Source organism: Typha latifolia, chromosome 4 (genome assembly GCF_019914945.1).
Source record: "Typha latifolia isolate L0001 chromosome 4, TyphaL0001v2, whole genome shotgun sequence".
In the NCBI taxonomy this organism is placed as follows: Eukaryota; Viridiplantae; Streptophyta; class Magnoliopsida; order Poales; family Typhaceae; genus Typha; species Typha latifolia.
In genome coordinates, this window is record NC_133089.1 from 4,058,631 (window position 1) to 4,073,855 (window position 15,225).

General features: G+C 38.1%; 3 protein-coding genes across 4 annotated transcripts; 2 read left to right on the plus strand and 1 right to left on the minus strand.

The window, feature by feature from the left end:
- The first annotated feature begins 56 nt into the window (after nt 1-56).
- LOC140785933 (uncharacterized) lies at nt 57-3,542 on the plus strand. The gene is made up of 2 exons (XM_073134041.1): nt 57-354; nt 1,541-3,542. The coding sequence occupies exon 2, from the start codon at nt 1,630-1,632 to the stop codon at nt 3,370-3,372; it is 1,743 nt and encodes a 580-aa protein (XP_072990142.1). The 5' UTR covers nt 57-354; nt 1,541-1,629; the 3' UTR covers nt 3,373-3,542.
- A 1,324-nt stretch (nt 3,543-4,866) lies between these two features.
- On the plus strand, nt 4,867-7,232 carry LOC140786763 (putative pentatricopeptide repeat-containing protein At5g65820). The gene has a single exon (XM_073135397.1). The coding sequence runs from the start codon at nt 4,943-4,945 to the stop codon at nt 6,812-6,814; it is 1,872 nt and encodes a 623-aa protein (XP_072991498.1). The 5' UTR covers nt 4,867-4,942; the 3' UTR covers nt 6,815-7,232.
- A 60-nt stretch (nt 7,233-7,292) lies between these two features.
- On the minus strand, nt 7,293-13,504 carry LOC140786764 (uncharacterized). 2 transcript variants are annotated; one of them, XR_012108701.1, is made up of 8 exons: nt 13,179-13,504; nt 12,323-12,364; nt 11,965-12,099; nt 10,019-10,251; nt 8,944-9,168; nt 8,782-8,818; nt 7,824-7,881; nt 7,293-7,698 (listed from the first exon to the last, which is right to left on the minus strand). XR_012108701.1 is itself a non-coding variant. In XM_073135398.1 (7 exons), exons 1-7 carry the CDS (start codon nt 13,290-13,292, stop codon nt 7,619-7,621), a joined length of 699 nt encoding a protein of 232 aa, XP_072991499.1. In that variant the 5' UTR covers nt 13,293-13,504; the 3' UTR covers nt 7,293-7,618. The 2 variants fall into 2 exon arrangements, 1 of the variants encoding a protein (XP_072991499.1); XM_073135398.1 differs by lacking the exon at nt 8,944-9,168.
- Between the last annotated feature and the right edge of the window lie 1,721 nt (nt 13,505-15,225).

A 15,225-nucleotide genomic window follows, 5' to 3' on the forward strand; every position in this document is an offset into this window, starting at 1 on the left:
GTTGGATCCTCACCGAATATGAACTGACAGAAAAGCCCCTATTTGGAAACAGAATTACCTCTCTTCATTACGATGACCTAATCAGCCCCAATCTTTCAACGGAATCCCGAAATAGGCTTCTCCTCTCTTTCTCTCTTCTCGATCCCTACCTTCCTCTCCAATGGTCGGACACCAAAACCCTGGATTCCAATGGCGCATGGAGCCCTAAACCCTTGTCTCCTTCCTCTTCGATCTATGAAATCTCTGGGTGGAGTAGCTCATGGGTTCGTCTCGGTCTCTCCCAGAAGCCTGAAAGTTGGTATCTTCGATCCAATCGGAGGCTTCTTCTTCTCCTCTCTTCTTCGATCCGGCTAAGTATGCTTCTCACTTCGATTTCCCTTTTGCAGCTGAGAAATCTCTGTTCTATACTTTTTTTTGCTTCTCATGCCAAATTTAGTAACAGAGATTTCCTTTCGTGGAATCGTATACCTGCATTCAGGATATAGCAGAAGTATGTTTAGTTCAATCTGCGTTTTGTATTGTTTTAGGATGTATGTTTGATTGCAGTATAGTGTGCACATGATATGGTTTCATTTTTTTAGCGGAGTCCTCTAACTGTTTTAAGATGTTGGAGAAGATCTTCTGAAACAAGTGTCTGACTTAAGGAATCGAGTTTTGGTGGGTTAGAAATGTCCCTTGCACTTTTCAATGTTTGAGCTTCATAAATTACTTCTATGTGGCTTACTTGCTCTCTTCTTATCTCTGTCTCGCAGTAATTTTAACTTGTAGTAAACACAACAGTTAGTTATATGTATTGCCATGGTGTCAGTGTTAGTGTACAAATTGATGGATTAGATGGTATTTGTGAATTTGTATCATTAACTCCATGTTCTTGAGCTGAAACTTTTCTAGTACTTCCTATTGCACTTATGATATGATATCCAGTATGTTGGAAATTGGGTCGAACTCAAAAACTCTTAGATGATACACATGGCTTTGTTTTTATTTAATCTAGTATTCTGGCAGATTATTTTCTTTTCCGGCTGCTACATGTAGCAATGATTTGCATCAGTTGGACAAAGCACTTTTCAGATATCCATCAGGTGGTAATCTGGCATGCAACCAAAGTTAGAGTTGAGTATGACATAATCAGTGTTGCACAGATATCGTGTATCACACATTGCTTTGTTTCCTTCATAAGATGTGAATATACCATAAAGTTTTTATGTCTAGGTTTATAGGGCGAGTTTTCACAGTTTAACTCACTAAAAGATTTCACACTGAGCATGTGGAGAATCATATTTGTATTCCAATTTACCTTTCGAGGTTGTATGATGAAGCTGATATTCTCATGGTTGTCTTTGGGATCTCTGCAGCTTCATTTATTTTAAATGTTCTTTTCTTCAAAGCCATCTAAGGAAAAAAAAAAGAACTTCTGTTATTTATTACAAAAACAGTATGTGAGTATTTAATAGCTCATCCTCTAGAGCTATTTTCTGATGTTAATGTTGTTCCAGAACTGAATACAGTCATTTCTCTGTTGCTTTATTGTGCCCATTAGGTTATTGCATGAAGATATTATAAGGTACTTGGTTATCTTTAAGGAAATTATATGGGTCATTAGCAAAGAAGGTTTAGTTTCAGTGCTAAATGGAGGACAGTAATTTTGTAGTTGGTCAGCAATTTTCTGATGTAAAGGCTTTTCGAAAAGCAATAAAAGAAGCTGCAATTGCACAACACTTTGAGCTTAAGATTATAAAGAGTGACCTGATCCGTTACTTTGCTAAGTGTGCCAAAGATGGTTGTCCTTGGAGAATCCGTGCAGTTAAACTGCCTGATGTTCCAACCTTCACCATAAGGAGCATCGAAGGGACACATACTTGTGGGAAAAATGCACAACTCGGTCACCACCAAGCATCAGTAGACTGGATTGTAAACCTCATAGAGGAGCGACTACGTGATGATGTAAATTATAAACCAAGGGATATATTGCAAGATGTACAAAAACAATATGGAATTACTATACCATACAAGCAAGCTTGGCGAGCAAAAGAAAGGGGACTGGCTGCTATATATGGATCTTCTGAGGAGGGCTATTGCCTTCTTCCAGCATTTTGTGAGCACATAAAGCTAAGCAACCCTGGAAGTGCTGCTCAAGTTTTCACAGCTGGATCAGACCATCGGTTCCAGAAACTTTTCATTTCATTTAATGCATCTATTTGTGGCTTCTTGCGTGGTTGTTTACCTATTATTTGCCTTGGTGCAATGGAGCTGAAAAGCAAGTATCTTGGTGCACTACTCTCTTTGACATCATTTGATTCAGATGGTGGCTTGTTTCCGGTTGCATTTGGTATTGTTGATGTCATAACTGATGAAAACTGGATGTGGTTCTTATCTGAGTTCCACAAGCTGTTGGAGATAAGCACTGAGACAATACCTCAGTTTACAATTTTATCTGATGGACAAAAAGGAATAACTGAAGCTGTGAGAAGGAAATTTCCTGGTGCATACCATGGGATATGCATGCACTACCTAACAGAGAGCGTTAACAAAGAGTTCAAGAACTCCAGACTTGTCCATCTTTTCTGGAAGGCAGCATATTCAGTTACTAACATTGGGTTCAGAGAAAGGATGGCAGAGATTGAAGAAGTTTGTCCAGAAGCAGCCAAGAGGATTCAACAGGTTCCACCTAACCGGTGGGCTGTCGTTTATTTTGAAGGATCACGATATGGCCATCTTTCATCAAACATTGAGGAACTCCATAGATGGATATTTGAAGCACGCGAGCTTCCAATCATTCAATTCATAGAACATATCCATCGCAAATTGATGGCAGAATTTAACGAACGGCATGAAAGAGGTACGACATGGATTACAATGCTTGCCCCATCTGCTGAAAAACGTATTTTGGATGCTACTGAGTCTGCACTTAGCTACCAAGTGCTTCGTTCAGATGAAGTAGAATTTGAAGTCATATCAACTGATCGCTCTCACATTGTAAATATTGGCAGTCACTCATGTTCATGCCATGATTGGCAGTTGTATGGAATACCCTGCTCTCATGCTATTGCAGCCCTCTCATCTTGTAGGAAAAGTGTATATGATTATACAGAAAAGTATTTTACAGCTGCTAGGTACCGTGAGACATATTCTCAACTGATACATCCTATACCAGATAAAAGCGAATGCTGCAAGACAATTGAAGGTGCAGTAGGTGATGAGAATCTAGTTGTGCGTCCACCAAAGTTTCGCCGACCGCCAGGACGCCCTGGAAGGAAGAGACTCTGCATGGAGGAACCTAGTCGTGAAAAACATACTGTTCATTGCAGTCGCTGCAATCAAACAGGACATTACAAAAGGACATGCAAGGCAGATATAGGCCAGAGGGTATAACCTTAGGTCTGATGTTGTAATTGACTCCTGATCTTCACCTGTCATATGATTCATTATCACCAAAATTACTCATTTGGGCCAATGTAAATATCCAACTGCATTTTGTTTAAATCTTACCTGGACCAAAGAGATGTCTTGAAAATTGAATGCCTTGTTGGTATTAGTTTGCATCTTTTTGTACTTTGCCTTCTAAAGTAGTAGTTATCTAGTATGCTCTCTAAGATGCCCAAGTGCACCTCTGTTTGAATTTGCTTGTCACTCAATGCCTCTTGTTTCTGCTGTTTTATATTTCATGGTACTTGTGGACTTCGAATCGAAACCTAATTATGATTCATTAGTTGATGATGTTGGATACTACTCTGCTACAACCACATCCTACTAATGCATATTACTAAGATTATATTTAAGAAGAAAATATATGTTACTCCCTTGGTAGTTAATTAGGTTAAGTTTTCATCCAAAACAAGGTAATTTTGTTTTAACCTATTAAAATTATAACAATTTTCTCTTTTATATTACCTTGTGTTGGAATATTTTTGCAATGTAAAAGTGAAAACATTTTTTGAGATTTAATAAGTCAAGACAAAGTGATTTTTCACAGAAATTTGAGTTTCTAATTAGTTGTTGTAAAGCAAAATTAACATTTTGGTCTTTTTAAACTAAACTTTATTCTATATTACTATGCCTCGGTATACTTTTTAACCAAAGGACAAATACAAACATCACTAACAAAAATAACAAACTGATTTAAATGGTCATGCTTTTATTATATAAATGTATTCAAAGAGGAAGTTTATGATAACCTAGGATACAAAATAAAAGTTCTAGGAGCCAAAGTGATTTCTTTTTCAAATCTGTATAAAGTTTAAATTAAAAGGGCAAAAATATTATTAACTTTAGAAGAAAAATCTTACAATTACAACTTAGTTAAAAGTGTAGAATACAAGGTGATATAAAAAAAAAGTTTAGGGGATGAGAGAATTTTGGTGGAGACTATCGTCACCAACTAAATGTTTTGACAAGTTTGCATCACACTTTAACTTCTTCGCAAGATAGATGATGCCTTGAACTAAGTCAGTATGAAAGTAAGAAAGGAAGAAAGCCTTCACTAATCTTAAGAGAAAAGATATTTTAATAAAGTCTTAATTTTTTCATTTAGTCAAACTTTAGATATCTTACAAAGTGATGGGCTCAAATGTTTATATAGAAAACAAAAAAACTTTCCTAGATATTTAGAAAGGAATAAATAATATCACAGATGTGTCATTATTTACTTTTATCGATCCAACAGTGAATAAGCTCGAGTCTGACCTAAATACCACAAAGTCTTTTAAGTCAGACTTTATTACTATATTACTGATGTCCTTAGACTGTAATAATATTTTGATTTCGACTAAAATTTCAAAGCTGGGTCACATGATGTTGTAAAAGTGTATCATTTCATGTTATTCCTGTTCATAGACAATATTGTTTAAAAATCAGGCAACAAAAAGTCCAACTGAGATTATACTGCTACTATAACTCGTCATAGTTCATAATACAACGGATCTCATAAAAATTATAATTTGAAATGCTCAAGCTCTGCATCCATTCCACCCTCCGCCTCCTCCGACGACAATCTCCGCCCCACCACCTCACCTCTCTCCAGACCCTAACTCTAACGCACACAATCAACACTGCACCCTATTCCGACGAGAACAGCCTCTCCGCCGCCGCCGATATCGCCTACCGCCTCCTCGTCCGCCACCACTCCCGCCCTGCCAAGCTCTCTCTCGCCCTTTCCTCTGCCGGCGTCGACCCCTCTCTCCCCGGCCTCCTCGACCGGGTCCTCCTCCGCTGCGGAGACTCCTCCTCCCTCGCCCTCCGCTTCTTTTCCTGGTCCTCTTCTCATTCCCCTCCCTCCCCTTCCTCCCTTCGCCTCCTCCTTAAATCCCTCTCCAAGACCCGCCACTTCGACCTCTCCTTCTTCTCCCACCTTGCCGATCTCCACCCCTCCCTCCTCTCCCCTTCCCTCTTCGTCCCCCTGCTACGCCGCTTCGCCGCCGCCCGTCTCGTCTCCCGCGCCCTCCACCTGCTCGACGAAATGCCCCGTTTAGGCGTCCCTGTAGACGACCACGTCTTCTCCTCCCTCCTCGACGCGCTCTGCAAGCATGGGAGCGTTCGCGAAGCTGCCAACTTGTTCGAGGAAATGCGCGAAAGGTTTCCTCCCACTCTCCGCCACTTCACCTCGCTGCTCTATGGCTGGTGCCGGCTCGGCAAGCTCGACGAGGCCAAATTTGTTCTAGTTCAGATGCACAAAGCCGGATTCGAGCCTGACGTTGTTGTCTACAACACCTTGCTTGCCGGGTTCGCGGCAGCAGGTAAGATGGAGGATGGGTATGAGCTGTTGAGGGAGATGAGACGGAAGGGTTGCGAGCCGAATGCGATTTCGTACACCACGTTGATCCAGGGGCTATGCAAGAGGGAGCGGATGGACGAGGCGATGAAGGTGTTTGTTGAAATGCGGAGGAACAATTGCGCAGCAGATGGTGTCACTTATGCTACTCTGATTAATGGGTTCTGCAAGTCGGGGAAGATCAGTAGAGGGTACGAGTTTCTAGATTCGATGGTTCAGCAAGGTGTCAGGCCAGACCCGAACGCGTACGTCGGAATCTTCTATGCCCACGAGAAGAAGGAGCAATTGGAGGAGTGCTTGGAGCTGATGGAGAGGATGAAGAAAGTTAGATGCTTTCCTGATCTTGGTGTCTACAATGTGGTTATTCGGTTGGCCTGCAAGCTCGGGGAGTTGAAGCAAGCAGCCGCATTATGGAACGAGATGGAGAACGACGAGCTAAGTCCAGGGCTCGATACTTTCATAATCATGGTGCATGGTTTCGTCGGGCAGGGAGAAGTGGTCGAGGCGTGTGGCTACTTTAGAGAGATGGTAGAGAGAGGGCTCTTCGTCGCACCGCAGTATGGGGTGTTGAAGGATCTCCTTAATTCTTTACTGCGGGATGGTAAGCTTGAGCTGGCCAAGGATGTGTGGGGATGCATTGTGAGCAAAGGTTGTGAGCTCAATGTCTGCGCTTGGACTATATGGATCCATGCCTTGTTTGCAAACAAGCACGTCAAGGAGGCCTGCTCTTACTGCATGGATATGCTTGAATCAGGGCTCATGCCGCAGCCAGACACGTTTGCGAAGCTTATGAAGGGCTTGAAGAAGCTGTACAACCGACAGATTGCCGCGGAGATCACCGAGAAGGTGAGAAAGATGGCAGAGGAAAGGCACATCACCTTTAAGGCGTATAAGAGGCGTGGCGTGAGGGAGTTAGAAGAGAAGGCAAAGACAAAAAATAAGAGGGAGAAAGGAAGAGGTCGCAGAAGGCGAGTTGGTCAGGGTCGTGGTCGAAGCCAAAGCCATGCTGGTTCAGTGAATCTCGACAGTGAAGAGAATCCCAACTGAATTGCCGTAGAGATGAATGCTGAGTGAGAATCCCGGTTGTTAATGCTCCTCGAGTAGTTTGAACAAGAACTCAATGCACCGAGCCATGTTGAAACTTCAATAAGATCTCTGGGAGATTGGGGCAATAGATAACTCAGGGTGATAACAGCTTCATGAGAATAGATATGAATCTTGAAGAATTAGATAGAAAAGTGAAAAGAACAGCAATGATAAATCATAGCTCAGAGCTAGGTGAGAGTTGCTAAATATTTCAGTCTGGCTGGAAAGATTAAGGGCATCAACTGAGTTTGGAGTTTGTATCTTATAACTTATTTTTTTTCCTTCCTTTATTTTCATTCATTGGAAGTTTGACATATGATGATCAATTGATCATGCATGAGTCACCGTTACATCAATTCATTTCTAAAAGCGTTGTCCATGGCACAGTATTTAACATCAAGGAGAAATTTATAGCGATCACCTATACGATGCAGCAAAATTCCTAATAATATATCATACTTTTTTTATTCAACGTAGACAACATCGCATATCAAGGAGATCAATCTACTAATTTCAAATTAAAAGTTTACAGTACTATACACTTGCAGAAGTGTTCGGAAACATGGGAACTCTTCTGCAGGAAAGCATCAAATTGTGTGTATCTCGAGGCATCAAAATTCTGCTGGATCTCAGATATTCTGTCATTGAGCCACCTTTATTGCACACATTACTGAGACGCTAAATATAATGCCATAACAATCATGGCGTGCTTAGACTTGATTAAATTGATATTTCCCTAACATGGTCGGAGTTGCAAGCTACAAATTAGAATGCCCCATTTTGCCTCTCCGACTTTATTGCTTCATATGACTTCACTACTTCTTTAAATTTTTCCTCTGCAACTTCTGCAACAGAAGTTAATGTGATTGCTCCATGAACAAACAATGGTAGTGTACAGAGTACTACATTCAGTAAAGCAAAGACAAAAACAAATGTCTTCAATAGAAGATGACGATCATGCATTACTTACCTTTGTTATCTTGGTTTTGATCAGGGTGGCACTCCATTGCTTTTGCTCTGAAAGCAGTCTGCAACAAGTAGATGCACAATCAGATACTATTCAGAAGACAATTTCTGTCATGTCAAGCTAAAGAAATGGAACAAGCTGAAGACAGCATGATGAGGTTTTATTAGAAAATAAACCTCAAAATATTTCTTAAAAGTGCCTACTATTTCATTCTGAGCAGAATATGCCAATTGTGCATAGACATAATTAAAACCATTACTACAATATCAAGCAACATTTAGTAGAGAACAAATGCAGCATTTGATTGATCAGGTGAAAGATTCATCAGAAAATCAGTCCCAAAGAGGGGGCAGTTGCCTCCTTCACTTTTGGAAAACTTTTTACAGATAACTGTTCAGGTATATATTTGGTAATTAATGTTAATTTCTTTCTCTCTCCTTTAAACTATGGGTGGCGTTCTCTCTCTCTCTTTCCAAATGTGTGCAAAAAACTTAATGTGTGGTTGCAGAATTTTTATTGATATTAATAATACTTTAAATTATTTTATTTTATTTAATTATCCGTAGATGCAAAACTTTGGTTGATACTAATAAAAAAAATTTTGATTTGCATTTTACATAATTAAAATATAGTTTTTTATTATTTTTATAATCTTGCCCTCCTTGATAAAAAATTCTGACTCTGCCACTGAGTTCAAGTCCATGTTTGACTTTCTCAAGTAAAAATATAGCATAATTCATAACCAAGGTTTGCAAATTCACAGAGTTCAAATGACGAGATAATCTCTTAAAACTTATAATATGCACTAAAGACAGACTGTAAACAAACACTATATATGAAAAACTGGAAGAAAGATAACATGCATGATATTGTAAATCTCGGCACATAAACACTTTGCTGGCCAAATACATAACTATGCAGCAGAACAGTTTGGATAATAGTAAATATTGAGAAGCAGTACCTTTATCTCAGCATCTGAGTATGGAGTCACCCTTGACCTATATAAGAAGAATGAATCATGAATAAAAATTTGAAAACCAACTGGATTTATAATTATTATCTATATATTAGAAGAAATATACAAAAGGAAAAAACAAGAGAACTGTAAATAAATAAAATCCACCTTAAGTCATGTGTCCCAATTATCTAGTTAACATATCCCCACCACTCCTCTCCCACCAGAGAAAAAAGCCACAACAAAATGTAGAAAGAAAAAAGAATGTGAGAGAAACATTAGGACAATAGCATCTGCTAGAAAGGGAAAAGTAAAAGAAATTGGCAATCATCCTACATTTGTTCTCCAAAGGGGACAAGCTCCACGCTTGACCAAATTATGTCAGTAGAAAAACTGAAATGGAAGATGTGTACTCCTTCAATATTCCAATCTTTAGAAAAAAAAATTACAGATCATAAAAGGATTTCACCAATAATTGGCTAGCATTCTCTATTTCTTATATCAATAATTGTGTGAAAAGAAAAAATAAAACTCTTTTCCTCATAAGAGAAATCGTGTAATACATATAAGGTGATAAGACCTCCACCAAGCCTACTAAGGGTCACACTAACATGCATTATAGTAACGATGGTCGTGCCAAAGACACATGCCGTGCCGATCCCTGATTGATGCTAGTCAGCACAAGACGTGCCGCATGGCACATGTCGGTCAACACAAGACGTGTCACATGGCATGTGCTGGTTAGCACGCCCGTGCCACTGGCACACACTGGCATACCACCGGTACACATTGGCATACCTTTTATCTTTAGATTATTTTTTTAAATGATATTAGAGAAGTAGATGTGCTCTTAGAGAAGTTTGTCGAAAAGATGGGATTATAGTAGTTTGGATGCCAGTGTGGTAAATGGAGAAACACAACAAGAGGCATGCAGATTTCCGATCCACCATAGCTATAGAATAAGAAGCAAGTCTAATGGTATGTTCTTTTCGTGATCCCTTCTAAAAGGTAAGTTGCTTGGGTGAAAGTTGATTATGCCAGATAGATGATAGCAAGCCATGACATTGTCCACTCTCAATTCAATAGCCCTTAGAGTTTGAATTGCAAATGGTGTTGGGTTCAACTACACCATAACATGTGCCAAATATGTAGGAAGTGTGCAAACTCATTAAAATTATATTTAGTATGCTCATAATTGTTACTAGCAGAGAAACACATGGATATAGAAGTCCACAAATAATACCTGTCGAGACCCAAGACTGTATAATGATGTGACATGGGATAATTCCTACTGCTCCTAGGAGTAGATGTGCTCTTATCTCTCTGATTCTTGTGAGATGTATCTGTCTTCCAGTACCAATCATCCCGTGGAACATAGTGATATCCGCCAGGGTCATTTTCCCTCCAACTCTCATAGCTCCTCTTAAATTTGTTTCTCTCTCTATTAAATACACTTTGCATTCGTCTTATACGTTCCTAAACAAATGAAAGGTGGCAAAGTCATGAAACATGTAAACTAGAAACAAAAAAACCAGTAACTGGGATATATACATAATTAGAGAACAACAGTTTGAAACAATTCCATCAGCAGCAGATTAAAGAGAAAAATACCAAGTGAGCAGAAAGGAAATTTATATAAAAAAACAACTATATTGAAAGTGCAAAACAACTAAATTTTGCTTGGGAAAGTAGAATGTCTGAAAATAGCTTTGAAAGTGTTAGCTGCTCCTCATGTTTAGATAAAATCAAGAAGAAATTGGGACTTAAGATAATATCAGCTCTTTTCTACCTTAACAGCAGTAGTTCATGGCAAACTGTGAGAGTGACAAACATCTCCCTCCTCTCACTCACAACTCTAAAGTATGAAAGACGACATCTATGAAGCATGAATATGAATACAATGATATGACAAATCTTGAAAAATAAGGATACTATACGGGTAGGATACATAGCTCATATTTGTGTATATTTATTTTTACACAGACACACGTACACACACATATATATTAGGGAACTTTTGTATTTTAATTTCCTTACTTGAGAAATTACATATTATTATTACATACAGGGATGGCCGTACCTGTGGCACGTGCTGCGGCACTTTTGCCGACCGTGCCACAAAAAGAGGTTCCACCAATGGCCCAGAGGGAGAGAAAAGGAGAAGGAGAGAGGAGAGGTTTGCAACCAAGGTCTTCACCATTAATTACCTCTAGGAGTCGCTTTGCAACGATTCATAGAAGGCAAAAGGAGGGGTGTCGTGCAGTACCCCTCGTGCCACGTGCTGGTACTGCATCGACACAACCATCGTTGGTTTTGTATGATAATATTGGAAGAACTTCAATTAATCCATTAAAAGAACAAAATTCATAACAAACAACTACTATATTATGTAGCATATTACTAACTAAGATGTAAGAAAACGAGCAAATTCAATTTATAAATCAAAAGAATTTGATCACTATAACATGATTTCCTAATATAGATTATATAAATAAATAAGCAAACTCAATCTTTATTCGATAAGAAAAGAAAGGTAATAGTCTCCTTTGATTTGACTCATATTGTCAGGAATATTGAAAGTATCCAAGAAGCATCCAACAAGTATCTACAACATTAATTTTATTTTCAAATTTTAGATACTTCAAGGAATTTCTAATATGTACCCAAAAATATTCGACAAATATTGTATCTGATACAAATACAACAAGACTATAGAAGTAACCATGTTCCTAGGATGACATCTTGACACATGTAACCTTCCCTAGATCTCCAGAAGTGCCTGGTAAATTTCTGTAAACAGTCTTCCAAAAGTTTTTAAAAGAAAAAAAATTTCAAGCACTAGGATTGTACTATTGATCTCCCAGCTATCAAACTGATATTCATTTTCAGGATTATTTTTGCAAGAAAAGCCACCAAAAGGAACGGTTAGTTCAATGGCAAATAAAATAAAAGCAATGCACTCTGGGCATTTGATTCTTCATTCCTAAGATATTTAGTATACATGAAGAAGAAAAACAAGGATGACTATAAAGTGCAATAACTGAAGATTGTTAAATAATAAGTCCTGATGAAAGGAGATGACACCTTGGAGACATTGCCTCTTACAATGGTAAAATAAAAATGCATGTATGCCATCTTTGAAGATAATATAAAAAAGAATCGGTCGAAATATGAAAGAGATGAACTCACAACTCTCTCCATTTCCTCTTCATACTCCTCTTGCATGCGACGATTATACCTTTTCCAAGCCTCCTCTCTGAAACTTCCACGACTTGAGTTGCTAGTTGAATTCCTCCATGATGAGCTTTGCTGCATCCTGCTGAACTTAAGAGAGTAGAAAGAACCGCTACTTAGTAAACTTAAAAAAGAAAGCAACTTTTTCAACGCAATGAATGAAGTGGCCAGAAATGGATGCTACTGTATGGAATATAGACAATAAATGTGTCAACTGAAGCAAATAATAGTTTGAGGAAAATAGTGCTGCGAAAATGTCATACACAAAGATAAAGAAAAAAGAGCAACCATGCAAGACAAGTAACCAATGTACCTGAGAATAAACCCAATCAGCACTCCTGCGCAATTGAGTAACCTGCATGTTTCCTCAAATACCCAATATAAAAACCTTCATAGTAACTAATGATGGGAAAGAAAGCAGAAAAGAGAGTAACCAGACACTGAATATGTCAGAATATGTACCGGGATGCATGAATACAGACATATTTGGCAAGAACAAGGAGAATATTAACAGGCAAAGCAATTTTATTCGTCTTGCATGTCTACTCTTGATATACAAACACACTTAATAGAAGTGACATGATAATGAAAACTTGTAACCTCCAAATAAATAGGATCATCAAAATTTGCACAACAATCATAGTTCTAAGAGACCTGTGACTAGCTCAAGATGATGTAACGTAAGCTACATAATGTGAGAAGGATAGTCATCTGATACGGATCCTGCAACAGTTGACAAACATGATATACCAGTAGCATGCAACTGCATATTGAAAAATCTACTGAAAACTACAATTCAAACTTCAGAGGAAAAAAAAAATCAATAAACTCGAGAAAAATTAAAACAACAGATTCTTCTTTTGGCATTCTCAACTTCTTAAATGAGACCCAAATATATATAAAGTTAGAAACCATGTATGTAATCAAGCTAAAAGTATAAATCGATCAAATATGACTACACCCAACTCTTCATCAACCATCTACCCAAAAAGGCACGAACTTTAACGTGCAAATGCGTGCTTATTCTTAAATATTAATCAACACCAGATTATTTTATTTTTAAAAGCAAAAAATAAACGGAATTGTTTACAGTAATTCGATGCGCCTATCAAATTACAACCGAACAGTGAGAGATGGAAGGAGGAAAAGAGCAAGGGAGGAGAGATTACCGCGAATATGGTGGCGGTGGCCCCAATCAGGCCAAATAGAAGGATGCCCCAAGCCCTAGCGGCCTCCCTTTCCTCCCACGGCTTGCGTTCGGTCTTCTTCTCCGAAGGACTCATCCTTCCTCCCTTCTCCGATTCCCTTATCTCTCCTCGATTGGGCTCATGCTTCGATTCATCCACCGCAAAGAGATCTCCTTATGAAATCACGGACGGAGGAGGAGAAGAGATTGGATCCGTCTCGAGGAAAAAAGAACTCTCGAGCCAAACCGCCTAATAGTTTAGTCAGTGTGACTCTGTGAGGATAAGCAAAAAAATACTGGGCTCAACTCAAAAATAATATAAAGAAAGAGGGGTTAAAATAGAAATTTCCCATCTTTCCCTCGCCTCGCGTTGTAAGTTGCTTTAGGCCCATAGTGGATCGGATCTCAAACAGGCAGGCCCAAATACTTTGGGGCCCGATTCAATGGAAGCCCCAAAGTAAGTTGAAACTTAGAAAGTCTACTTGGTTGGATTAGTATGCATAGAAATCTATAGAACAAGTTTGCACATCCAAATAGTAGGCTAATTTGATTCACCAACTATTTAATTTCTGAAGAATTAACAACCTACACATTTCAAACTTTTTACCAGCAATCAAATGTTTAAATCTTTTACTAATCACCTTCCAAAGTCATCATCTTTACTCGATTTTTGTATTATGAATTTTGTTCATCATTTATTTTGACTGCCTTTAGTTCCTAGTTATGATTCAAAATAGTGGAATTATTTGATCCTAGTTTTTCGTATAGCAGCCGATGATGTCTGCAGAGAAAGGCAATTCAAACTTGACTTTCTTAATTGTGGCCTATAAACGTCGGATATATGTTTATAATTCTGAGACTTGTATTTAGTTGGATATTTTTTTTTATGGCAGACTATATCCATGCTTTGTACTCAAATTGTCTCTTGACCATCTAGCTTGAGGCGTTGCATTATTAAAGTCTCAGATGGTTCATTGTCAAAGACTCAGAATTCATTAATTTCAGGATTTCAAACCCAGATGGATGTCTTATTTTCCATGCATGGTCTAAAGTTTTATAATTGATGAAGAACTACAATACAAGAGTATGGTATTGCTTTACTTAAAAAGGCACTGTCTGTGTTTTATTATAAGTAGAACACGCTTTAATTTGTTAGAGGAGTTGTTCCATAACATATATATTAAGTGTGATCTTAAGTTTGTCTTCTCCTGCTAAATTAATCGATCACTTGGAAACATAAATGCTGAAATATTATATACTATATGTCTACTTTGTCGACTTAATTAAATTAGCTACCTTAAATTAAATACTCGCAGTTTTGTATGCATTTGAGACAAGGAAGCAAGGCAACATCAATCAGGCTCCCATGTCAAACAACTTGCAGCTGTGACAAGTTCTACAGTACAAGAGTATAGTATTTCTTTACTTAATGCGGCACAATCTATATTTTATTATAAGTAGAACTTGCTTAAGTTTGTCTAATCAATCACTTGAAACATAAATGCTGAAATATATACTATATGTGTTGTTACTTTAAATTAATTACTCCAAGATTTGTATGCATTTAAGACAAGGGAGCAAGGCAACATCAAGCAGGCCCCCATGTCAAACAAGTTGCAGCTGTGGGGGCTACAGATTCGAGTCAAGATCAAAGAGCAGCGAAGCTTAAGAAAGGAGGATGAAATTGGTAAAACTGATCTTATTTCCAATTAACATTGTTAAGTAAAAAAGATCAATATGATTCATAAATTTATACGTAAACATAAATTTTATACGTGAAAAAACTCTTTATCAATCAAGGAAAAAAAACACAAAACAAATACATAATGCTCATTATTACCCACAACTATATTTAAAATTACTTGTTTGATTTCTCCTTCATGCACAGCTTCTCATGCTCTATTCCCAACCCTCTCAGAATTGAAATATATAGAAATTAAATACTCTTGTATTTTTCAGGCTCCTCTCTCAATTTTCACCGAAGTGCCTTGTAGTTGTAGCCTCCATAAAATATATCTCCAAAGAAAAGA